The sequence below is a fragment of the Bombus huntii genome, unplaced genomic scaffold (genome assembly GCF_024542735.1).
Source record: "Bombus huntii isolate Logan2020A unplaced genomic scaffold, iyBomHunt1.1 ctg00000052.1, whole genome shotgun sequence".
In the NCBI taxonomy this organism is placed as follows: Eukaryota; Metazoa; Arthropoda; class Insecta; order Hymenoptera; family Apidae; genus Bombus; species Bombus huntii.
In genome coordinates this window covers 1,091,443-1,116,111 of record NW_026099316.1, presented here as the reverse complement: position 1 = coordinate 1,116,111, position 24,669 = coordinate 1,091,443, and the positions used below count along the sequence as shown (strand labels likewise).

Genomic DNA, 24,669 nt, shown 5'->3' with positions numbered 1-24,669 from the left:
TCTATGTTGTTTTCATAGGTATTCTTTTTTTTACTTTTTTTATTTTATTTTTTATTTTATTTTTATTTTTCACATCTCGGGAGGTAATTTCTCGTAGAGAGACACCTAAGACGTAGAAGCTGCGTCGCCCAAGTACGGATTCTCACACACATCACATTTCACTTCTGATCCTGAACTCACTTATATCAAAATCCAGGAGGGAATGGATTCGAACCGCCAACCTATGTGTTTGCAGTCTGCTACAGTAACCACATAGCCACCGTCGTCCTGTACAAAGTATAGTTCCATAATTCTTATTTGATGCTAAACATTCTGATCTCGCACTATTAGATATATATTATTCATTATTCTCCCTCCCCCACCCCCTCTCATCCCACCCCAACCCCGCCCCCTCCCTCTCATCCCACCTCTCCCCAAAGTTACACAGCACCCAAAAAGCAGGCTACCGAAGCGTCCTGTTTTGCGACAAAGTTTTCAGGACAGAAAAAAATAAAAAAAATTCATAAAAAAGCTCCGCTCCTCAGCGGCTTAAACCCAAAAATTGTATTATACACGAAAAATATAAAGCGCCGACGCATAATACAGCATGGCTACGCCGTACCGCCACGTATCAGTACCTTTGCCTAACATATCTGTTGGAATACGACGATATCAACCGCATGCAGATAAGGTAATTGATCGTACGGATTCTTCCCTTCGCTGCCCAGCGCCATCCCCACTAGCGTGCGTTCGTGAGATGCACCACGGCGGCTAGCACGTGCAGGCTCTTTCGAAAATTCGCAAGAGAAGCGTCAGGATATGGATGGAACATTCTAGATGGGCACGTCGAGAAGCTACTAGAAGGTTCTGTGCCACATGTGACGCCACACAGACACCCACACAGGTCACAATCATTACTGCATAGAGAGTGGGGCTCTAAACCTTTTCAAGGGCCATGGGTCACTAAGCCAGTCAGTCTGTGAATAACTAGCCAACTGTCTACATTCCAGAACGCACATTTATAATCCTTGTAATAATTGTCTAATAAATATGTCGGGTTTACATTAGAATTAGGGTTAGGGGCGTGAAACGAATCCTCGTTTGGGTTACACGTTGTCGTTATGCAATAGAGAAGACATTGACTAGCGCAAATACGATTATTATAGAACCGGACAAGTAACCGTGGTAGTTAGGTACTCGAGAAACTAATGACAATGATCCTAGGTTCAATAACGAATCCGCGGTCGACGGGATGATAGATGAACGTACTCACAAAATCCAAGTCGGATGCGTAATATTCACTGGCCGTAAAGGGTTACTCCTTAATCGATGAGATCGCGAGCGAGAATGCCTTTCCCGTCCCGATGATGCCACAGAGGAAAACTATAACGGGGTGTGTCTAAGGATACGAGATCATCGGATTCGTCGAGAAAAGCCTTCGTTCAGAAAGTAAGGGAAATTGACGTTGCTGCTAATTGGTCAATCTCCATATCGGTGGTTAGAGAAGGATGCTAGCCGCCCTCGAGGGAAAGTTGCTAGTGGGAGACGCCGCTCGTTGAAAAATACGTCTCCCCTATCTTCCCGTAGTTGGGACAAAGGCTGTTTGTCTGTTTGAAGGACTTTAGTTAACTAAACCTTAAGATTTAAAACGGGCCCTCGGGCTAGCCGAACATGTACTGCGGAGACGCATCGACATCTTAATACCACGGCTGATGGAGCGGTGTGTGACCATTGTTAGACCGCCTCGTCGCCATGCCAGGCAGCCCGGTTCCCCTACCGGACTGCTTGGCGGCCCCGAGGCGCTGAGCCGCCAAGCGCCCAAGGCCCGAACCCCACGGAGGGGGGGCCAGCACGCTTCGCCAACGCCACACGGAGGTCCCAGGCGTTCACCCATCCGAGTACTACCCGTGCCCGGCGCTGCTTAACTTTCGTGATTTGACGGGAACGAGTGCATTCAGCCCGGCCAGGGCGTTGGCGTTGCGAGTAAATGGCTCTTTACCAACGTTCTTCTTCCATCTTTCCGGATTCCAATCCTCCAGCATCGATCTCGTTTTCTTGGTCTACGACGTCGTTCGACGTATCATTAGCAGGATAATTAGTTTCCTCTTTTGACAAATTTTTATCTCTGTTGAGATGCGATTACATCTTTAGACACAACGTTAGGCAATATTCTGAGGGGACAAGAAGTTTTGGAGAGAATGGTAAAGAAAATTTGACTTATGACACATAAGAATTATTTATTTTATTATGTAAATAGACCGCGGTTTTTTACGCATTTGTGGAAAATTTGCACGTAATACGACGAAATATATATGCTTCCTTTAATATTTTTCTATAATACTTAATAGGTAATGCAATTGTCCACCCTTTTGTCTTTTATCGGGATTTTATTTTTTTAAATATATTGTAGGTCTAATTATAAAATATTATTGTAGGAATTATCAAAAAATATGGACTACGGGGCTCCAGGGGGATGTAAACCTGAAAGCGTAGGTTTTGTGCGTGTCTATGGAGAAAAAGGTTTCCCTCGCGCAACTATGATCGAGCATCCAAGCTCGAAGGATACAACGTAAAAGTGGAGAGGAAAAAGCATAATCCCGGCAGAAAGGAAAGATCCAAGTGCTTCTCGCTTGTTCTTAAATCCGCAGAGTAAATGGAACGGCAGTAAGAAAAGCAATGACCGAAAATGGAGCGTTCCACTGAATAATGCAACGTTAGACGGTGAATAAATACAGACGGATAAAGCCGTCGCAGCCTCGGTATCGCCAGCTTATTAACGATAAAATCAACGATGTCGCGATACTTTGTCGATGCGACGAACGCTCGTTCGAGACTTGGCTTCGCGATGAGAAACAGTTTTGGAGGAAACGCGTGTAGATAAGGGAGTGGCGATTCCGTCGAACCGGAATGCGAGGAAAAGAAGCGAACGATTCTGCGAAGCTGACGCAGCGCAAACTTTCCTCACGACGTTAACAAACAGAGAAACGGAAAAGTAATTTCTCCAATCTCGAGAATATTTATAAAACGCGGCAAACAGAGGTACATATCGCGTGTTTACGCTTTATAAATAGGAGGAAAACAGGAAGGATGAAAGAGGACAGGCGGAAAGGAGAGAGAGGCGGGGGGATTGGCGAGGAATATCAGGATAAATTTCCACGACAAACACCGAACGAGGCAGTCGAGTAAGCTGTTTCAAAAATATACGTACGGACAGCTCTGGTTTCCAGCTACTGTTCGCAATTCGTACGCTTTGGAAAGTTTGGGAAAGCCGACGGCGTACATGCATGCCGCTCGCTATTTTCTAACGCTCTCATAAACTTTCGATGCAGTCCAAGTATTAACGTGGCAGGGCAAAAACAAGGAGAAAAACGCGTATTCGTATTCGTCGATGCTGCTCTTGGCGTCGATGAAACCCCCATTGCGATCGAAATAAACGGGCGAATTTTCACCGACCTATGAAACGCCCGACACCGCGTATTTGTTCCCGGCGAAAAATACGAGAAAACCTTTGGTAGGGTCAATTTTTTTAACCGTAATCGCTCACCGGATACGCAATGTTGCAAGTTTGTCGCGATGAAAAAATGCCAGGAAAAAAAGAAATTTCTCTACACGCGGCGTACAGCCCGATGACTCTTGACAACGCAACAAGTTCGGCGATTTGAAATTTCTATTCTTCGAAAGTGAAACAAACGTGGAAAAAGCGCGATTTTGAGTAAATTCCCGGCAATTTCATAATGGAAACGTTTCGATTTAATTTACATGTACTCGTATCGTCATCGATGTTTCGAGTTCGATCTTACGTGGCGCGGAACCTATTAACGCGATGCTTTTCAGAATGAAACGGAAAGAGTATCGGAAAGTTGCTGACGTTCTTGAACGCGTAGACCCGGTATTACCTGGGCACGATTCCAAACGCCGCGAGCTTTTATCTGCATTTTCAATTTACTTTTTCGTATTAAAAGTAACTGGCTGCTGCTAGTTTGTTTACATCTACATATAAACCGAACTGATCGAGGAAAAATTGCGTGGAAAAGAAAATCACGAAAAAAACCGAAAGACGTTGGAACCGCTGGTTCGTGGGAGCCTTCGTATTCGCGAAAGCCATATTTCGTAGAAATATTATTTTTATTCGCTCGTTTGAAAGAAAGCGACGAATCTCGTTGCGTGGGTGACGCTTGCGAAGCATACGAAAGGAGGGAAAAGAGAAGAAAGGAGGAAACACGGTACAAAACAGGGCAGAGCTGGCTGGTTAATTTGCTTGTAACGATGCTCGCTAGTTACAGCTGGTTGACGTTTCCCGGCTCGGTTGCCACGGACCAGAGCGGTCTCCTAGAAAATCGTCGACTCGCGAGGGTGGAGCGTCGCGCAACGGCTTAATTATCACGAGCACGAAATGAAAATTAGCCGACGACGATGCGTTCGTTCGTTTCCGAGTGAAACGTGGTGACACTTTGCACGGCGAAACTGTTTGAAAAGCAGACGGTACGCGGCAGCAGAGACATCCGTTAGTCGCGGTTGTATCGCGTGCGAATTATCGACGGGATCGGGATCGCTTTAAAAATGCCTGGCTCGTGTTCGATAAATCCAGCAAACAGGATTATTACAGCAACAGGAAGAGATTATAAGAGATACAAACTCTCCTCTCTTTGCAACTTTGTATTTCGGAAAAACGTTTCGAAACGAACGATCGAGTCACGTTCCGTTCCTCCCCGTACACGCTTTCGCCACCGGATCGGTAAGCAAGTTCAGTTTCAGTTTCGCTTTCGGTTTCGGTTTCGGTTTCCGGTAGAAAGTGGAACTCGCTGTTGAAACGTTATCCTCTTGACGTCTCTTTAAATGGTCGTGATTTTGCTCCGCTTTAACTCCTTTCGAACGACGGAAACCACGCTTGCAGAACCGACGTTAACTTTTCAGCGAACATGGTTACAACGTGTCTCGCGGTGTCGCCAGTCAGATGCGTTTCGAACGCATCGACGTCCACTAGAAAACTAGAAAACGATAATACCTCGTACCCGAACTGTGAGAAACCAAGGATCGCGCGTCGCGCAAGAAGAATTACTGCTTTCGTTGGTCTATCGAAGAAACGATAAATAGTCCCTCGTAATTCCATCGTGCGAAACACGTGGTCGGCCTATCGAAAAATGGCCACGAAACAAATCGTGCACGAGTTGGAGCGATCCGCGACGGAAACGTCTTACTTAAAGTATCGTTGCCATTTGCTTCGAAGCGACAGAGACACGATACGGAAAGCCTTGGGGATCGAGTCGTTAACCAACAGACCGTATAGGTAGGAGAGTACCAGAAACCGCGAAGAAAGGACGACGAACCGCGACACGGTCGTCGTAGAATCGAAGCACTGCAGCCGTGTCGGCCCAACAGACGTAACAACGGTGACCACCGAGAGAAATAGGAAACGGGATAAAGGAAACCCCTGGGCTATGGTTTGACAGCCGACCCGTGAAACCTGCCGATATGCGCGCTGTATTAGAACCCCGTCGGTCGAATCCGTGTGTTGGCGAGACTTCAAAAAATCCTGACACCGAACGCATCGCAACTCCACTCGTAATCCGATGTAGCTACACGCTAGAAGGACGTTCGTGTGCACTGGGGACCGGATACGCGCAGCTTTACGACTCAGCTAACCCCGCTGCGTCTCCTCTCGTCCTGGTCCACACACACGCGTGGCCATGTTTTCCTCGTCTCCGAGGGACGCGCCGCTTTCACGGAATTACGATCCATCTTGTCCGAGTTAATTCTCTTTGCAGACAGACGTGGCACTCAGTAATCCGATGAATTCGTTTTAATCGGTCGACTTGTCGGAAATTGGCGGATTCTACGCGGAATGCACGGTCGAACAGGCGCCTCGCGTCGTGAAATTTTTACCCGTCCGACGTTTCGATTCGAACGACGATCCTGGAGAAACAGGTAGACGCGGTTAATTGCAGCTTCAGAACTGCGCTGGCTGAAACGAAAGGTAGATTTGGTGTATTCCGTGGAACGAACGAGCTGTTTCACTAACATCGGAACAAAGTAGAAACGAATCGGTACTTATCAAGGAGAAAACATTGTCCAGCGTGGGGAAAAGATTAAGGACCGATATCCCTCGATCCACGCTGGAGAGGGCCGAAGAAACAAGGCGAATTAGCGGGAGATCGGGAGAAGAAGGCAGAACGGGCGGAATAGAAAAGGCATGGATACGGCAAGCATCGGCCGTGCGATTTCGGTTTCGTATCACATAGCGTTATCCCCTCGTAAAGTTGGCCACTCGTGCCACTAGCAGAAACTGTATGGCGGGCTCCGAGAGGGTTTTAATCGCGCGACGGACGAACGTATCGGTGAAATTACTGGAGAGCCCCGTCGACGTGCCTTTCGGTCCTGTCTGCCCCACGGCTCGGCTGCCACGGATCTAACAGATTTACCGGATACAACGTGCCGGGTTACGAAACTTCGAAACTGGCTAAGTTAATTGCCGGTCGCTCCCCCGCACGTACTCGTCTATCAGGCGACTCCAACTAGTAACCAACGAGGAAACCGCTGATTTCAGGCGTAAATTCAGCTGAAAATCCGTAACGTGGAACGATGAAAGAGGCCGCACGGAAGAAAATAGCCTGGCGATCAAAAGGCTGGAACGTGCTTTCAGACCCGGACGCTTAGCTGCGCCGCCCCGCACCGAGATCCACTCTGACTTTCGCCCTTTGCTGCGAATATGACAGCCCGTTCGCGCTTTGCCCTCGACGATCGACGCCGACCACGCTTCTGCCGCCTGTTATTTCCCAACCGTCCACCGTTTTGCTCCCATTCTTTTTCATTTTCTTCTTTCCGCGCTTCTCCTTTTATCCTCTTTTCCCTTCTTCTCTCGCCGAAGCGCCGCGTTTGCTGTCGAGTTCGGCTACGATTGGCAAACACAAATCTTACGTGGACGCGCGATACGCGCGTTCCACGCATTTCAAATTTCACGACGAAACGTACTCGACGACTCAACGTAACGTGGAAAACGCGACAAGATGTTCGAATTTGGAATTATGCGAGCGCGCTGGGTCGATCGGCATGCCATCCGCCAAACGCGCGGCAAATAAATCTGTCGGTGTAATTTTAACGAGCCGCGATACCGCTCGAGGATTATACGGGTAATTTAAATTCCGCTCGCTCGATCGACGCGACCGATGGTAGAGCAAATCGGACGAACGGTTTGTAACACGAGACATTAATAAAGTTGGTGGAGCCGCGGAAAGCGGATGGAAATGGAAATTTTCCGATTTTAATATCGGTGAATGCATCGAGAAGAAAGATCAAAAGGTTGACTGTTGATTAATTTGAGCGGCACGCGAGCCACGAGCCCCGAGCCCCGAGCGTCGCGATGCTCGCGTGCGCCGAAGCTACTGCGATCGAGCGAGCGTCGTAACCTCGGTAAATAACCCGTCGTATAATATTACGTACACTGATCAACGATTCGGAAAGGGAGTTTCGCTAACCGGGGCATCGCCCCACCGTCGTGCGAAAATAAACTAATTAGCCTTTGGGGACGTCGAGGCATGCCCCTCGACGCCCCAGCGGATTTCAAGTCGTCGATTTTACAGCTAGCTGCTGTTACGTTCGAACCGTTTGTAAACCAGTGACGCGCAATTTGGGATAGCGATTGCGATCGAAATCCGACCCCTCTCGAGAATCCTACGGAAAGAGAATTTCTTTCGCAGTGGTTGGTCTGGCCGATCCAAGTTTCGGCGCGCGTTGTCGCGATGCCTAATCGCTGCGTTGCCGATCGTCGTTGCCATTGGAACGCGCGGCGAGCGAACAGCCGTGAGTTTGCTCTGTACACTCAAGGCCTGAACTTAAAGGCTTAACGACCTGTTTGCCGTTGCAGCTCGGCAGAAACGAATCTTCGGCGTTCGCCCGAGCTAAACCAGCGAATATTCGAGCGGCCTGCCTCGGAACGGTCGCTGAATTTCTGCTGAAAAATTAATCAACGCGGAACGTAGATCGCCAGTGATAAACACGTGAAAAACCATGCGCTGATGATGGGGGGGGGGGGGGGTGGAAAGAACGGCAACGGCAACGTTGTTGCCAAACGAATGTAATGGACGGGCAAATACGCGTTTGTTTGCAAGTACCCTACGGCGAGCAAATAACGTTACGCGAAATACGCGGCCCGGTTTCATCCTGTGTCGTCCTTTTATACACACGCGTGAAAAATTTCGCGGAAATTCGCACTGGCGACGCAGAATCGGTGCGCGGAAGAAATCTGGCCGACTCCTGTTAATAAATTTATTTCTTACAAAATTTACCCGTGGACCGCGCTATCCAGCCGCCCGTGTTTCCATCTCTTCGCCAGCAATTTGGCAACATAGTTTACGAAAAGTTACGGGCGCCGACTGGAGAGAACGGCGAGACCGGTTTTTCTAAAATAAAACGATCCTGCGAAATAGACGCGGCGAGTGCCACGGTCAGTCTTGGAAACTCGAGTCTCCGCGAAAACTCCTTCCGCTTCTGGCTATACGTACAAGTATATCAACGCGCGCCTTGCAACGCGTCTCGTGCCGTTTTTCTCCTATTCTGCTTGCACGTTTCTCAAAGAGAATACCTAATACCAAGGTGGCCTTCGCTTTACGCGTCTGTGCGATTCCAGCGATGGAAAAAACGTCACGCTGTTCAGCAAACCAGCGTGCAAGCAACGACAATACGTATACGACGTTGCATAAATCAACGAATGTTCGCGTATAGAAACTTGTAAAAAAAATCCACTGTCGAAAAATAGAAAAATTCGTACTCGTGCAAAGATCAGCGGGAAACGAAACGATTTTCGACTCGTAACCAAGCATTATAGTCATAGGAATGTAACGAAACGGCGCGCAAACAACCGACGCGAAACCATCGTGACGCAAAAGCATTTCGCGACAGGGAGCGCGGGTCCGACCGTAGCGAAAAACCAGCAGCCAGCCCGCTGTCGTTTCACCCAATGGGGGATTGTATCGATATGTCGAGGCAGCGTCGCTGAAACCTGCTGATGGCAGAGAGCCAACGATAAGGGCCGCCATCTATCGACCGTAAGAGCCTCCTTTTGTATTAACGACGCTGTTCCGACTGTAATTGAGAGCCTCTGTACTCCGGCCCAACGTCGCCAGGTTATTAAATCCCGGGATATAAATTAGTTAATATTATCCACGCGCCGCTAGCTCGCACTCTTTTCTTCGCCGGAGAAATGGATTTTCCGCTAAACTTAAATTGCTTAGCGATCGCCGGATGTGAAAGTTTTATCGAGTTCGTCGATAAAGAGCTTTCGCGTACAACCGACCCGATCAACGTACCATCGACACGCGACAACTGCCAACGATTTACGACGGTTACGATGGTATTACCTTTTCTTCACGATACTTTTCTTTTTCTTTCTCTTCTTCCGCCGTATTTGAGTTGATCACTATGGTTGGTCGCTTTACGTCATCGTGTACGAGGGACACGCCGAATAAAGTTTGTGGAAAATCATTACTCCACGGATCCTTTTCATCGAGTGTTCCAAGATAGCCGTTAGTGGAATTTTCGACCTCGTTTAAGACCCATCAACGAGCTGAAATCTGCTCGCCAACTTTACTCGGAATTCAATGCTTTTCAATTACAAAGATTTTCCGGTTAACCGTTCCTTAATTAAACATGTAACTATACCGAAACGTTTAAATTACTTTTTGGACCTGGTATACAGGTCAAAGCTACTCCAGTTTACTCTGCTTTTTTCAGATCGTCCCTTTCAATTTCGCTGCGCGGAACGTCGGGAAAGGAACTCGAATACGAACGACACGAATAATTTGATAGAAAATCATCGTCGAAGCGAATTCGAAGCAAATTCGAAGCAAATTCGAAGCAAATTCGGGCCGAACGAATTCTCGCCTCGATTCGAAGCCAATATGCTTGTCCTTAAATTGGCTGTCCTCCTCGGCAGGATACCTACGAAATCGCAAATACGAGACCGACGATTCGTAGGAAAATCTGTGTGACCGCCGATAATAAAATCTCCTATAATCGACGTTGGCCTGCTTACGTCAATCTGCTCGTGGCAGGTGTCCGACGATACAGGCTCAACGCGACATCAACCTCTTCGTTATAATCCGTACAAGCTTGGTCTCGTGTAACGGTAACGTTAGTCGTGTAATAGATACTTTCGATGTCGGCGTCGAAATCATTTCCCAATATATTTCCTGCGAAATTGCTTCGTAATTTCGTAGTAACACACCGACTGGCTATGTGCCACGTCACCGACTCGCCTACACCTTGCTATCTCTCCCTTAACGACAATTTTATTGAACCGAGCGATCGACCCAGCTCGCCCGGTAAATACCTTCGCTCCTCTGGACACACCGACGATAATTGACCCAGTTCGATATCTTTGTAAACCGACGCCAGGCGTTTCTTGCCTCGTAAAGACGAATCTTTCGAACGGTGTCATTCGCGTTCAATTCGTTTTTCTAGCGAGGGGTCTCGAATCTTTAAACGACGAGAAACCTAATCACTTTCAGACAACTTTCGTTTAAAGACGAAAGAACGTAAAGAACTGGGTTCGGCCTTCTCCCATCTGCGTATCTTTCGGGGAGTCGATTGCGATGGTCATCTCCTTTGTCGGCAAGTGCTAGATCCGTCTCATCTCCTTCTTCCGTCGAATATTAGCGCCGCTACGAACGCATAAGCCGAAAAATCTTGCCACCGTATTACGCCGAAATATTAGACGATGTTCATTCGCAAGCGATAAAGCTTCGCTACTGTTCGCGATCGGCGCTGCTCTACTACGAAATATCAAATTTATCGCGTAGCCGCGTACACGGGAGAAGGAAAGAGATCGCAAGGGCGGTATTTACCCAATGCGAGAGACAGGCTACGAAAGACGAGCACGAGCGACTACAAAGTTCAATCGGGCTCGATGAAGCTTAACTTGCTCCGCGGAGAGCGGCCATTTGGAATTCGAGTGGCGTGTACGGTGTGCTCGGAGCGTTAACGAGTTCGATCGTCATCGTAAATAAGCAACCAGCGGTCCGAAAAATCTCGCCACGGTCAAGAAGACTTAAGAGGCCGTTCGCGGAAGATGGACGGCGCCACCCGCTACTTCTCGGCCGGAAATTACAGGTGACTTAGCGCGGTCTCTCTGCCCTCGCTTCTCTCGACAGACAGAGAGAAGAGGGCGCGGGCGCATCGTAAAATCCAAGCGAAGAGAAAGAAAGAGAGAGAGAGAGGCGTCGCTCGTCGAAAAACTCAGATGCGATCTTTCGCGAGTTCGTCGACAGTTTCTGCCTCGCTGTTACGTTTCTACCGCCCCCGCTGTATTTCGAAACGGAAGGGGGGCGCGATTCCGTCTGTCGGCTCTCTTCCTGCACGCTTCGTTGTGCACCGTCGCGCGTATCTAGACGCTGGAAACGAGAATTATGAAAATTTCGTGGAGCAGTTGCGCCAACTCTTCTCGTTTCTCGCCATTGAAATCGCAGGTGTCAGGTCGCGCGATCGATACAACCCCCGTTAAAGGATCGAAACGATGTTCGTTTGCGATTCTAGGCAAAATCGTTTCCTATTTAGCGTGAAAGTTCCAATTGTTTCTCTCGTCTAGTTAGCGCGCAAGCTTCTTCTCCTTTCCTTTCACTCGTTAGAAGCGAAATAGTTCAGAGATCCTCGCAGCGTTTCAAACATCCCGATGACTCTCTTCGTTCCATTGTCTTCGTCCAGTTGTCTTCGAAACGTTAATTTATTCGTTCGTTCTCCTCGTTGGCGTAAGCGCAAACGCGCTCGATCGGTTACCTCTATTTTCGTTTTTTTCTCTGGGTAGCGCGTCGAGCGAAAAGCGGGTGTGAGTGGCTTGACGGCTCGAGAGAGTGCGATCGAGGATTCCCGATGTTCTTCTCTGACGGATCGTCGATATACGTAGAACGCGACGAGGTCCAACTCGATTTCGCGTCGCGCGTTTCAGAGGATATCAGCCCTTTTCTCTCGCGATCCAGCAAGAAACGACGAGCCGAGCGAAGGAGGAGGAGTCAACCTCGACTGCGGTATCTGCGCCGACGACGCGATCCGAACGTAGCGATTGGAAGGTCGCTTTAAGCGTTAATTTGGCGATCTCGCGATCGATCGAGATCGGTGTCGGGATCGGCGTAATACGCGCGTACGATCCCATATTACGAGCGAAAGACGATTAAAAGACTTCGCGCTCGTAACCGTAACACTGTCCGGGCATGGTTGTCCTTGGGTTTACGACGCCTGTCGCTCGAGATCCCATTGTCTCGAATCGATTATCCAACACTTTGCACCTGCTCCGATTAGTGCAACGTCGAGGAACAAAACAATGCAAGAACGATAAAACATAGGATATACATTAAATGATAAGGGATCGGGGCTTTGGCGCTACTTTGGCGGGGCTACTTTGGCGGCTTAAAAGAGACGAATACGTGGAATACGTCGATCGATCTCTCGTATCGAGGATACGGACTGGCGAACGTAAGACGGATCAAGTTTCGAGCAACGTTTCGAAAGGGCGAATAAATTGGAATTAACGCGGCTCGCTATAGGGCGAGTATACGGAAACCACGGGCTGCGATAATGTAACCCGCGGGATAAAGGCTTCCGCGTACGACTCGACGTACAATTGCCCTTTACAGTGTTGGCAGTGGAAAACGATCTGCGCACAGATCGGGGTGCGGCTTAATGCCAATTCACGGACAAAGGGTGACCGCGGACGAAAAAGAGAGCCACGGGATTCTTGGAGCGAGCGAGTAAAGTGAGAACGGCCGGCTGCGCCGTTTCTTTCGACGTTGCTCTCTCGATTCGGAGATAACAGCGCTGTGTGCCGCCGGACGATTAATAACCGACTCGAGATCTAGATACGAATAAGTATAAAAAGGTTGGATCTTGGTTTCGTCGTTCTTACGACCATATAACGCTTCGTAGGACGTGACGATGTGAAACGAAGAATCCCTTCAGAATGGAAAATGCCGCGACACGGACCGACGCGAAGGCCGACTTTGATACAAAGCCGAAGGTACTTGACTCCAACGACGTCGAGTATCGCTCAAGGGAGATCGGTCATGAAGTAAGGGAAAGAGGAGCACTCGTACGATCCTCGTCCCCCGTGCGATTAAATATCGCAGGGGTGCGGTCGATGGAGATCGTAAGAAGATTCGCGATAAAGCGATCGAAGCAGGCTTACGCCTGTAATCTTTGGAGGTACGTTAATATCGCGACTAAACGTCGTAACCTACGAAATCCGGAGAAGAGGGTCGCAGTTATTAATCGGGCAGCGATAATCGCCGGCTCCACGATATCCAACGAATTCATCCGCCCCCTCGTCCGTCGATACTCCGTCGTTCTTCGATCGTCGTTCTTAATTGCGCGTCTCAGGGGGACGAGAGCAACGCGTATCGCCACCACGCGTCGATCGACGAGGTATCGATTCGCTTCCGCGACCAGCGTCAAAGGCCGGGCCGACGAAACAACGTTATGCCACGCGTCGAGATTCGCGTTGCTCGGCGTCTTTCTCCGTGGGTCACGAAACCAAAAGGGAGGAAAAACACGAGGGATCCGTGAAAAGGCGTCGTTGTTCGATCAGCGTGTGTCCAACGATAAGCGAAGCGACGAGGACGCGACCTAACACCAACACGGGCAATTCCTTTTCCTCGGGTTTCTCGTTTTCTGGATGGACGATCCGGTCCGTAGTTTTTGATTCTCTACAGAGGAGTATACAAGTACTTGATTTGCAAAATGATTAGTTTAAAAGATATCTTAAATTTAACTTTTTTTTATTTTATTTTATTTTATTTCTTTTATTCCTTTTTTTATTTTATTTTACTTTTTATTCTATTTTTTTTATTATGTACCTTGCAATTCGTACAGCTGAACATTAAATTTAGTATTGTAGGACTTGTGTGAATGAGGAGGAAGGATAAGAGAGAGTTAACAAGTTTTTATGCTTTCATTAGTTTTTATTCACCTACAGTCTTGACTAAGAATATACAATTCAGTACTAATATATATAGAAAAATACAAATATCCACATAAAACTGTACATACAATCATACATACGAAACCATACATACAAAACCAGACATACAAAACCAAACTTGACTAAGAATATACAATTCAGTAGTAATATATATAAAAAAAAATACAAATATCCACATAAAACTGTACATACAACCATACATACAAAACCATACATACAAGAATTATTATACTTAGAAAAAAAGTGTCTGGCAATAGTAGCGATTATTCGGGATCGAGGTATCCCAACTCCAGCCAGTATGCTGCCATATCTCTTGCGGATTCTCCCGGCTCTCGGTCCAGCAGCAACCTTGCAGTTATTGCTTCTCCTGGAGAAGGATCGATGTTGACTAGGCTCCCTGTCCGTCTCAACATGGTGAATTGGGCCACTCGATGTCTCTTCCCTTGGATCGGTTGTTCTCGTACACCTGGCAGAACGATTTTTCTAGCCCACGGTGCCATTTTTGCCAAATTACGGGGCAGCAGCCGTATTGAATCGAGACATTGCTCGCTCTCTAACCCCCAATCGATTAGAAAGACGATGTAGCCAGTCATGGTCCTTTGTAAAAGGATGGCTCTTTCCCAAGCGCTAGATTCCTTAAAATCTACTAGCACGGCGACTAGCATGCCTGTTCTTAAACTTTTCGCCTTCGGCAAGTACTCCACGGGATGTTCCATCATCTTCAAATTGAGTGTTTGGGTTATCTTCGGCCATCCAGCCAAACGAACCCACATGGTGGTAAGTGACTCGACTCGAACCACCCGGACGGGAACTCCTTCTCGGAACCGATCGTTTGTCTTTTGTAAAATCTCCATGGTATACTAGATTTGGAAAAAATTTCGAATGTTAATGTTCGACTATACTGATCTGCCTAGTTTACGTGTCTATGTCGGATGGTGCTGGCTCCGCCGGGAATCGGACCCCCCTTTATATACCAGCAGCACCGACCTTGGAGAGGACCCCCTTTATATATCAGCTGCACCGACCTTAGAGAGGACCCCTTTAAATATCAGCAGCACCGACCTTGGAGAGAACCCCCTTTATATATCAGCTGCACCGACCTTAGAGAGGACCCCTTTAAATATCAGCAGCACCGACCTTGGAGAGGTACTCGGTCACCGTTTAAGCTAAACGCACGTTTTCGTTTGTCTTTTTTCACGCTTTTCTTGTCCTCGCAATATTTTATAACAGTGTTATCAATACATACAGGCAAAATATATAGTCTATTTTTGATACACAAGTGTCAGATATCAATTATTGCTTTCCGTTAAAATAAATATATCATTATTAGATGCTCTTTTTAATATTCCGATCCGCATCCTTACAATATTTTACAATTTTTAACCTAAAAATGTCGCTAGAAAATAGAAAACGAAAAACAATTTGAAAAGCACTAGCTCGCTTGAATGTGAAAATTGTGACGTGGGTGTATGTGCTTTGCCCTGCTTTAAAATATATCACACTCAATTGTATTATTAATAATTAAAGTAAATTATTAAAGTTCACGTATATGTATCGTACCTTTAAGAAAAATTAACATTTAATTATCCAATGTGCTTGCGTAGAGAACAGCATTATCCGCCACATATTGCGGTGCAGTATCGTTTACGCGTAGTTCGCGTCAAACCCTGCCCTACGAAGGAACGTCCCCGCACAAAATTCAATCGTACCTAAGACGTTAAACCGATCCTTTGCAAGTTTTCTTCAAAGAGATACGCTATACGAGTTGTTTGATTGATATCCGAAAAGTTTCTTTCTGTTTATGAGGAAATAATAGACGCACAATGTTATTTGCTTTATATCGTTTTGTCGCATTACGTACGATCCATTTTGTTCTATTGAGATAAACACCGAGACATTTCACAGACTTGGTTTCACGTTTGTACGGAGGTGCTTTATTGTAAAAACGACGTTTGCGAAAAAAGACATTTTTCGGACAACCTAATATATTTCATACGATGCTGTTGCCAAGAAATATTTATTAACGAAATGCTAAAAACTGTTAGTTGCAAACAAATACTAGGGGAAATTGTTTTATCCGCTTTTACACGCAGAAGAATTTTACTGCTCAATAATATTGCTATTGGAACGAACGAGCCGTTTCGCTAACATCGGAACGAAGTAGAAACGAATCGGTACTTATCAAGGAGAAAACCTTGTCCAGCGTGGGAAAAAGTTTAAGGACCGATGTCCCTCGATCCACGCTGGAGACGGCCGATGAAACAAGGCGAATTAGCGGGAGATCGGGAGCAGAAGGCAGAACGGGCGGAATAGAAAAGGAATGGATACGGCAAGCTTCGGCCGTGCGATTTCGTATCACGTAGCGTTATCCCCTCGTAAAGTTGGCCACTCGTGCCACTAGCAGAAACTGTATGGCGGGCTCCGAGAGGATTTTAATCGCGCGACGGTCGAACGTATCGGTGAAATTACTGGAGAGCCCCGTCGACGTGCCTTTCGTTCCTGTCTGCCCCACGGCTCGGCTGCCACGGATCTAACAGATTGACCGGATCCAACGTGCCGGGTTACGAAACTTCGAAACTGGCTAGAATCGACTGCTAAGTTAATTGCCGGTCGCTCCCTCGCACCTACTCGTCTATCAGGCGACTCCAACTAGTAACCAACGAGTAAACCGCTGATGTCAGGCGTAAATTCAGCTGAAAATCCGTAGCGTGGAACGATGAAAGAGGCCGCACGGAAGAAAATAGCCTGGCGATCAAAAGGCTGGAACGTGCTTTCAGACCCGAACGCTTAGCTGCGCCGCCCCGCACCGAGATCCACTTTGACTTTCGCCCTCTGTTGCGAATATGACAGCCCGTTCGCGCTTTACCCTCGACGATCGACGCCGACCACGCTTCTGCCGCCTGTTATTTCCCAACCGTCCACCGTTTTGCTCCCCTTCTTTTTCATTTTCTTCTTTCCGCTCTTCTCCTTTTATCCTCTTTTCCCTTCTTCTCTCGCCGAAGCGCCGCGTTTGCTGTCGAGTTCGGCTACGATTGGCAAACACAAATCTTACGTGGACGCGCGATACGCGCGTTCCACGCATTTCAAATTTCACGACGTAACGTACTCGACGACTCAACGTAACGTGGAAAACGCGACAAGATGTTCGAATTTGGAATTATGCGAGCGCGCTGGGTCGATCGGCATGCCATCCGCCAAACGCGCGGCAAATAAATCTGTCGGTGTAATTTTAACGAGCCGCGATACCGCTCGAGGATTATACGGGTAATTTAAATTCCGCTCGCTCGATCGACGCGACTGATGGAACGACGATGAGCCGGCTGAGCCGAGATGAAATGATAAATTAGCGAATGAAACAGCCAAGTATAATGGAATGCCCGGTTAAATATAGAGCGTTTTAAACCGATTAACAGATAACTGCAAATTAGATCGTCCATTAACGCGGTTCGTCCACGTTCGAGCGGCATCGTTCGAGAATTAGTCGGAGAATTAGTCCGAGAATTAGTCAGAATACCCTCCGATCGATCGTTTTTCCCCCCGAAATCTCGCATTCAATCTGTTTCGATTCGCCATTCGCGCGATCCGAATTTAAGTTTCACGAATGTAAATACGAACGAGCCGTACGTACCACTGACTATCGCACGATCGCTGTGGCAAAACGCTGGCGTACAATTAGCGCTATTTGCCGTTACGTGAAATATATTGTAAACGTTATTGCTCGCGCGTGGAAACTCGCTACTTCGCGCAGCCAGTCGAACTATTCGATATTTATAGTTAGTCGACAAATACCGCGTACCTATCGTCGAGATTCTACGCAAGCATTGCGCGCGATAGAAACCCCTTCTATATCGTGCAATTGTCGTATCGAATAGCCGCTGCTCGAATTTCGCGCTGCGAATCGCATTCAAAAAATTTTATTTATCTGGAAATCGAACGTGCAGATTTTTTTTTTAATTCAAACGACGTAACCCGAGCAGTTAGATTGGCCGAATTTCGTTCTCTTTGGAAACTTTGAGACCTCCGAACAACCCGTCTCTAGATGTCTACGATAACTTTGAAATTCCTTGTAAATTCGACCAATCGCGGGGAGACGTACTCGCGAGGAGAGTCGTCAACGGGGGTCGTAAATCCCCGTTACGATTATAACAATCGACACCACGAATTGATCGATCCCCTGATTTCCTTTGAGATAATGAGGGGTGATTGAGTTGGTATAACACTGGGATTCACAGTATTATAAAGTATATATTTCCAAGCACTTAGTTACAAAAGATTTGCGTGAAGAATGCGACTCTCGCGCTATGTGCAGACTGCCGCGTTAGGCGTTAGTTGGTAGACCGTCGCGTTAGGCGTTAGTTGGGAGACCGTCGCGTTAGGCGTTAGTTGGGAGACTGTCGCGTTAGGCGTTAGCTGGTAGACCGTTTGTCGCTCTTTTGTTTAATACGGAAGAAAGTTCGGTGTGGGTGTGCCCCTGTGCATAAAGAACGCGGATTCGTTGGTCCCACTTTCGTTAGGAAAAGTGAGGGTAACGAACCGCGGTGTCGATTGGTCATGCTGCACTACTGCTCGAAGGGATGAGTAGGGAGTCTTCTACCATCGTGGTGCGTAAATGACTGTGTGTATGAGAAAACCTAGCCTGTTTTATTACAGGGCTATTCGGGTTTTCCTAATGGGTGCATACCCGCTTTCTCCGCGTTTTAAAGGCGACTAATAAACCCAAGGACACCTCTAAAACCGACTGTGTTTCGAGCATATTTTGGCTTGCAATTCTTCAAGACAATCGGATTGAAGACATATGGCGAAACAATGCAGGGAAATGAAAGTTATGGTGGGTCCTTAGGTTTATTGAGGGTCGAAGTGCCGTTACGCAGGTCGGTTGTTGTCCGGTCGCGCGGGCTGGCGAGCAGATGTTTTAGGCGTCGTAACATCCTCCCCCCGTTGAGAGGGCACCGATCAAATTCTGGCTGTGGAGTCTGGTGTGTCGTTGGTGACCTCCTTCGCTCCGTGTGGGCGTTCGGCCTCGTCTGGATCTGGGTGGATGGGTAAGGGGACCAGTCTTTTGACGCCGCGGTCCAGGATGCTTGTTGCCGTCTGCACGGTAGCGGTCCGGATGATTCCGTCGGCTCCTGGATGGACCTTGATTACGCGGCCCAAAGGCCACTGCATAGAGGGCACGTTGTCCTCCCTGAGGATTACTACGGTGCCTTCATGAATGTTGTGTTTGCCCTTGTCCCATTTGCTGCGGCGGGTTAACTCGTTTAGGTATTCTCGATACCATCGGCTCCAGAAGTGCTGCTTAATCTGGTGAATGCGCTGCCAACTGGATAGCCGTCCTGATGGAACTGTCCTGAAATCACGCTCCCGTAAACTGGTTAGGGTATCACCGATTAGAAAATGACCGGGAGTGAGGACAGGGGGATCTTTCGGATCGGATGAGATGGGAGTCAGTGGGCGTGAATTGAGAATGGCCTCAATTTCGATCACAAGGGTGTTGAGGTGTTCAAAGGTCAGGAGCTCCGTGCCGACCACGCGGATGAGATGGCGTTTGAACGATTTAACTGCGGCTTCCCATAAGCCGCCAAAATGTGGTGAGTTCGGAGGATTAAAACGCCATTGTATTTGTCGGTCGGCGAGAAAATTCTGTACCCTATCCTGGTGGTCGTCGGACTGCAATAGGGTCCGGAGTTCTTGCAGCTCCCGATTAGCCCCGACGAAATTGGTGCCGTTGTCGGTGAGGATCGTTGCGCAGTATCCTCGCCGCGAGATGAAACGGCGTAGCGCGGCCAAGAAGGCGTCGGTGGTTAGGTCGCTGACTAACTCTATGTGGACCGCCTTTGTCGCCAGACAAACGAATATGGCGGCGTACGTCTTGATTTTACGTCGGTTGCGGTCCCTCCTCTCCTTGATGTAGAATGGGCCGCAGTAGTCGATTCCGACGTTCCTGAACGGCCGCGATTCGGTAATACGCGCCTCTGGCAAATCACCCATCAAGTATTCCACTGGTGGAGGGTTGGCTCTGCAGCAGCGGACGCACCTTCTGAGAGTGCGCCATACCTGGCTACGGCCGTCGATCGGTCAATAGCGCAGTCTCATCGCGTATAGGGTAGCTTGGGTCCCTGTGTGATGATTGTTCCGGTGCTCTTGTTCTATAATTAGCTCTGTCACCGGGGATTTCGGTAGGATGATCGGGTGTTTTTGGCTGAAGGGTATGGCGGAGTTGGTTAGTCGCCCTCCTACCCGGAGTAGCCCATCTTCGTCGAGGAAGGGGTTTAATGGCTGTAGTTTCCCTCCAACGTCCTCGCTTCGATTTTTTTGGAGGATCCGAATTTCAGGCGCGAAATGCTGGGATTGTAAGATTTTTATTAGCCTGTTGTGCGCTGCGGTCAGTTCGTCTGTGGTGAGATGGGCAGTTCGGTGTTGCTTATGTCTCCATCGAAGACACCGGGCGACGATTCTTATTAGTCTTGGCCAAGACGAGTAGCGATGGAGGAGAGTGTTGTCGTTAACACTCGTCCTCAGACAGATCGTCTTCTTTTGCTCCGGGAGGTCGACTACCGGTATCGGGCTCCAAACCGGCCAATAGCTTTCGCTTTGCAGGAGCCACCTTGGCCCGTTTTTCCAAATGGACGGACATAGGAATTCCTTGGGCGTCTGGCCTCGGGAGATGAGATCCGCTGGATTATCGTCGGTAGGCACATGACGCCAGTCGGAGATATTGGTCTTGGTCTGTATCTCAGCGACTCGATTCGCCACAAATGTTTTCAAGGTGTGCGGCGAAGACCTGATCCAATGGAGTACGATGGTGGAGTCAGTCCAGTAGACTATCCGCGATATCTTGGTCGTCAGGGCCTGTTGTATTGACGAAATCAAGGACGTCAAAATAAGTGCCCCACTTAATTCGAGACGTGGTATGGAGAGCGATTTGAGCGGCGCTACCTTCGACCGCGCCGTGAGGAGTCGAGTCCAAATATTGTTCTTTCGGTCAGTCGTCCGCACGTAGACGCACGCCCCATATGCCCTTTCGCTAGCGTCACAGAATCCGTGGAGCTCAATTTTCGTTGCGGATTCTAGGATGGTCTTCCGAGGGAACCTTACCGCATTTAACAACGGCAATTGGGTGTGGTATTTGATCCATGCTGTGTGTACGTCTGACGGAAGGGATTCGTCCCAATCTACCTTCAATGTCCAGACTTGTTGCAAAATCATTTTTGCTCGAACGATTACCGGCGCGAGCAATCCTAGTGGATCATATATTTGTGCGATGACTGAGCTGATTGATCGCTTTGTGATTCGGGAAGTGTCACTGTTCGTCTTGACCGAATATAGTATGGTATCGTCGGCTGAATCCCAAAAGACGCCGAGTGTTTTTAACGTGGATGACTCACCGAGATGTAATTTCTGCTTGGTGTCTTCCTCAGGTAGCCCTCTCAGCAGATCCCGATCGTTTGAGGCCCATTTGCGGATATTTAGACCGGCTAGCTTAAGTAATCTCGTGAGATCATTCCTGATTGATAGGGCTTCGTCCTTCGTATCGGCTCCGGTCAACGCATCGTCGACATAGAAGTCTCGCCGTAGGATCTGCGCTGCTCTCGGAAATCGAGGTCCCTCGTCCTCTGCCAACTGTTTGAGACATCGGATGGCCAGATACGGGGCTGCGGATAGACCGAACGTTACGGTGTTGAGTCGGTAAGTTTCGATCTCTCCGTTGTCGGCACGCCACAGAATCTTTTGGTAGGGACGATCTTCTGGACGTAGGAGGAATTGGCGGTACATCTTCTCGATGTCGCCGGTAAGGACATATTGAAATGACCGGAATCTCAATAGGATGTTCCTCAGGTCTTCTTGTAATTTCGGACCCGTATGAAGGGCGTCGTTTAGAGACACTCCCGTGGTACTTGAAGCTGAGCCGTCGAACACAACCCGTAGCTTGGTGGTGTCGCTCGATTCCTTGGTCACGCCGTGATGTGGTAAATAATATCCGTGGTCGGTGGCGTGATCCGTGTTGATCTTTGTCATGTGACCCAAGTCTAAATATTCTTGAATCACAGCACTATACGCGGTTTCATATTGTTTGTCGCGTTGGAATCGGCGATGAAGAGAGGCGAGCCTGCTCATTGCAGTGGCCTTCGATGACCCTAGTGAGGAAAGCTTTTCGTTGAACGGTAATGCAACGATGTATCTGCCTTCCTTGGTTCGTCGGACATGGTTTCGGAAATGTTCTTCACATAGTCGTTCCGATTCCGAAAGATGAGTAGTGGCCTGTCCCTCGTCGATCTCCCAAAACCGTGCGAGGTCCTCTTGCAGAGCCGTTGTGGTTGCGTGGAACGTATTTATCGCGGTTTGGGACGTGGGACTCCCCCCGATTACCCAGCCGAAGCGTGTTTTTTGTAGACGTAGTTCAGGTTCGCCTGGTTGTGCCAGATTGACCTGCCCGATGCACAGCGACGCGAATGTTGATCCGGTACTAAGTAAAACATCGATCGGGGCTGGGCAATGGAATTGTGGATCGGCTAGATGAATATTTCTGGGTAATCCCAGACTCGAGGGATCGATGGGCTCGCTTGGTACGAGGATCGATATGGCCGGGATAACAAGAAATCTCAATGTCTTCTTGTACTCGCCGTCCGTCGACGTGATGGTGGCCGTGGTGTAACGTTTTGCCGTGGTGCTCAAATTGTCGAGGGCTCCGATCTGGATCGCACATCTCCTTTGCCTTATACCGAGGGAGTTCGCGAGCCTGTCGGTCATGAAGTTCATGCTCGACCCAGTGTCGAGTAAGGCTCGGGCTCGGATTGGTTGTGCCTGTTTGTTCAAAACCTTGATCTGTGCTGTGGCCAACAGATCATGATGCAGAGGGGTGTGGGGAGATGTGTTTGTTAGTCCGATCCCCCTTGCTGTCGTAGTCTCGGACAGTCAGTTTTGCCCCGGTTGGGACTTGGATGAAGAGGTTGGGGTGGTGTTCCGGATCCGGGCTGAGCGTGACTCGTACGAGGAATGCTCTTTCGTACCTCTTGGAACCGAAGATGTATGCTTCCGTGAAGTATCGGATGTTCGCCTCGATTTGTGGGACGACCGCGACTTCGATGATCCCGATGGGGATTGTTCGGTGGAGGCTCGCTTGTGTGATGAACGACTGCCCGACGATCGACCGCTCGGTGCGCGACTGCCCGACGACCGACCGCTCGATGCGCGACTGTCCGACGACCGACTGCTCGGCGACCAACCGCTTGCCGACCGACCGCTCGACGATCGACCGCTCGACGATCGACCGCTCGAAGATCGACCGCTCGACGACCATGAATCTACCTGGGTTTTTTCGCGGTGTAGATACGTATGGTGTCGGTGACCGCAGATACGACACGAACCCGATGTACACTGTGTCGGCGAATGTCCTGTGCCTAGGCAATTTATGCACAACGATGCCTTCTTCACGATTTGAAAACGTTTGGTCGCTGATTTGGCCTTGAATATTTTGCAGTGTCTGATCTCGTGATGTCCGTTGCAGGTCGGACACACCACCGTTCTGCTGGTTGTAGCAAGGGTTCGCCCATGCGGTATGGTTGTTCGCTGACTGCGGTGTTTGTGTGTTGACCCTTTTGATTCCTTCTCTTTAGAGAGGAATTGAGTCCCGTTCGCCCGTGTTTTGAGAAAGTCTATCAGATGCTGATAGGATGGCACCTTTTGGCGGGGCAGTGTGCGTTGCCATTTACGCAGGCTGGACGCGGGCAACTTCGACGCGATCAATTCGATCATCGCTATGTTTGAAGTGACGGGCTCCTTTAGATGTTCGAGCGCCTTTAGATTTACGCTGATGGTTTCCAACAAATCCTCTAGGGCCTCTGGAGTTTCCCTTTTGATTTCCGGATAATTACGCATCAGATTCCAATGGCGCATGCAGATTTGGAGGGGGCAATTGAACTTGTCCTTCAGTGTATCAAGCGCGATGGAATAGTTGGCCTCTGTGAGTTCTAATGACTGGATACTCTGTGCGGCCCGTCCAGTTATAGATGAGCGTAGATGCTGGAACTTTTGGACATTCGTCAAACCTTCGTTAAGGTCCACTATGGATGTGAACGTGTCGTAGAAATAGGTCCAATTCTCGAGGGCACCGTCGAATTGGGGCACGCGGACCTCTGGAACGGTGGTCGGCTCTGGTTTCCGGCACGTCTCACCTCTTGTTGTAGTCGACGGGGTTGTTGCTGATATTTGCTCAAAGAGCTCTCGGAACCGCATGTCAAGCTCCCGATGCTCTTGCGATAACGAATCTACCCGCGCATCTTCCCCCTCATCTACCACACCTAACTCTTCTTGAACCTCGAGTATCCTCCTCCAAAGCTCATCGAACGAGCTGCGGCAAGATGCTAGGAAGATTCTGTTTGCCTTCCCAGACGCTTCGTACTCATCGAGTTCGCGCCTTATGGTTGCAAGTCGACGGGCTAGGACGCCTCGTCTCCGCCGTAACGTGCTGATTGATTCAGCTTGGGCCATGTTTGATTTTGATAATGAACGCCCTTACCTTGATCAAATGGACGTTGATCTGGGATTCTGTTGCTAATCGTTACGATGCGGCGTGGGCTCGTGTAGATGCTGCGCGACGGAGGTGCTTCTCTCCGATGGCGGTTCCCTTGCTCAGTTGACTAAGTGGTTGGAACTTGGATCTCACGCGACACTGTATAGTCACTGGTCAGTGCACTTTTTGGTGGCACGAGATCCGGCTCGAAGGACCATGT

General features: G+C 48.7%; 2 protein-coding genes and 1 pseudogene across 2 annotated transcripts; all 3 read right to left on the bottom strand.

The window, feature by feature from the left end:
* Positions 1–1,836: 1,836 nt before the first annotated feature.
* LOC126875718 (5S ribosomal RNA) lies at positions 1,837–1,955 on the bottom strand (annotated as a pseudogene).
* Positions 1,956–18,892: 16,937 nt separating this feature from the next.
* On the bottom strand, positions 18,893–19,927 carry LOC126875692 (uncharacterized). Its single transcript, XM_050638581.1, has one exon. It carries the CDS (start codon positions 19,925–19,927, stop codon positions 18,893–18,895), a length of 1,035 nt encoding a protein of 344 aa, XP_050494538.1.
* An 87-nt stretch (positions 19,928–20,014) lies between these two features.
* LOC126875691 (uncharacterized) lies at positions 20,015–24,427 on the bottom strand. Its single transcript, XM_050638580.1, has 2 exons — positions 23,305–24,427; positions 20,015–22,767 (listed from the first exon to the last, which is right to left on the bottom strand). The coding sequence occupies exons 1-2, from the start codon at positions 24,425–24,427 to the stop codon at positions 20,015–20,017; spliced, it is 3,876 nt and encodes a 1,291-aa protein (XP_050494537.1).
* Between the last annotated feature and the right edge of the window lie 242 nt (positions 24,428–24,669).

Excerpts from the sequence above, each read along its gene's own strand:
- LOC126875692 (XM_050638581.1), bottom strand. The coding sequence starts at position 19,927 with ATGGGTGATTTGCCAGAGGCGCGTATTACCGAATCGCGGCCGTTCAGG.
- LOC126875691 (XM_050638580.1), bottom strand. The coding sequence starts at position 24,427 with ATGGCCCAAGCTGAATCAATCAGCACGTTACGGCGGAGACGAGGCGTC. Across the intron at positions 22,768-23,304 it reads GCCGACACAGTGTACATCGG|CACAGATCAAGGTTTTGAAC; the intron begins GTTCGTGTCGTA and ends TGTTGGCCACAG.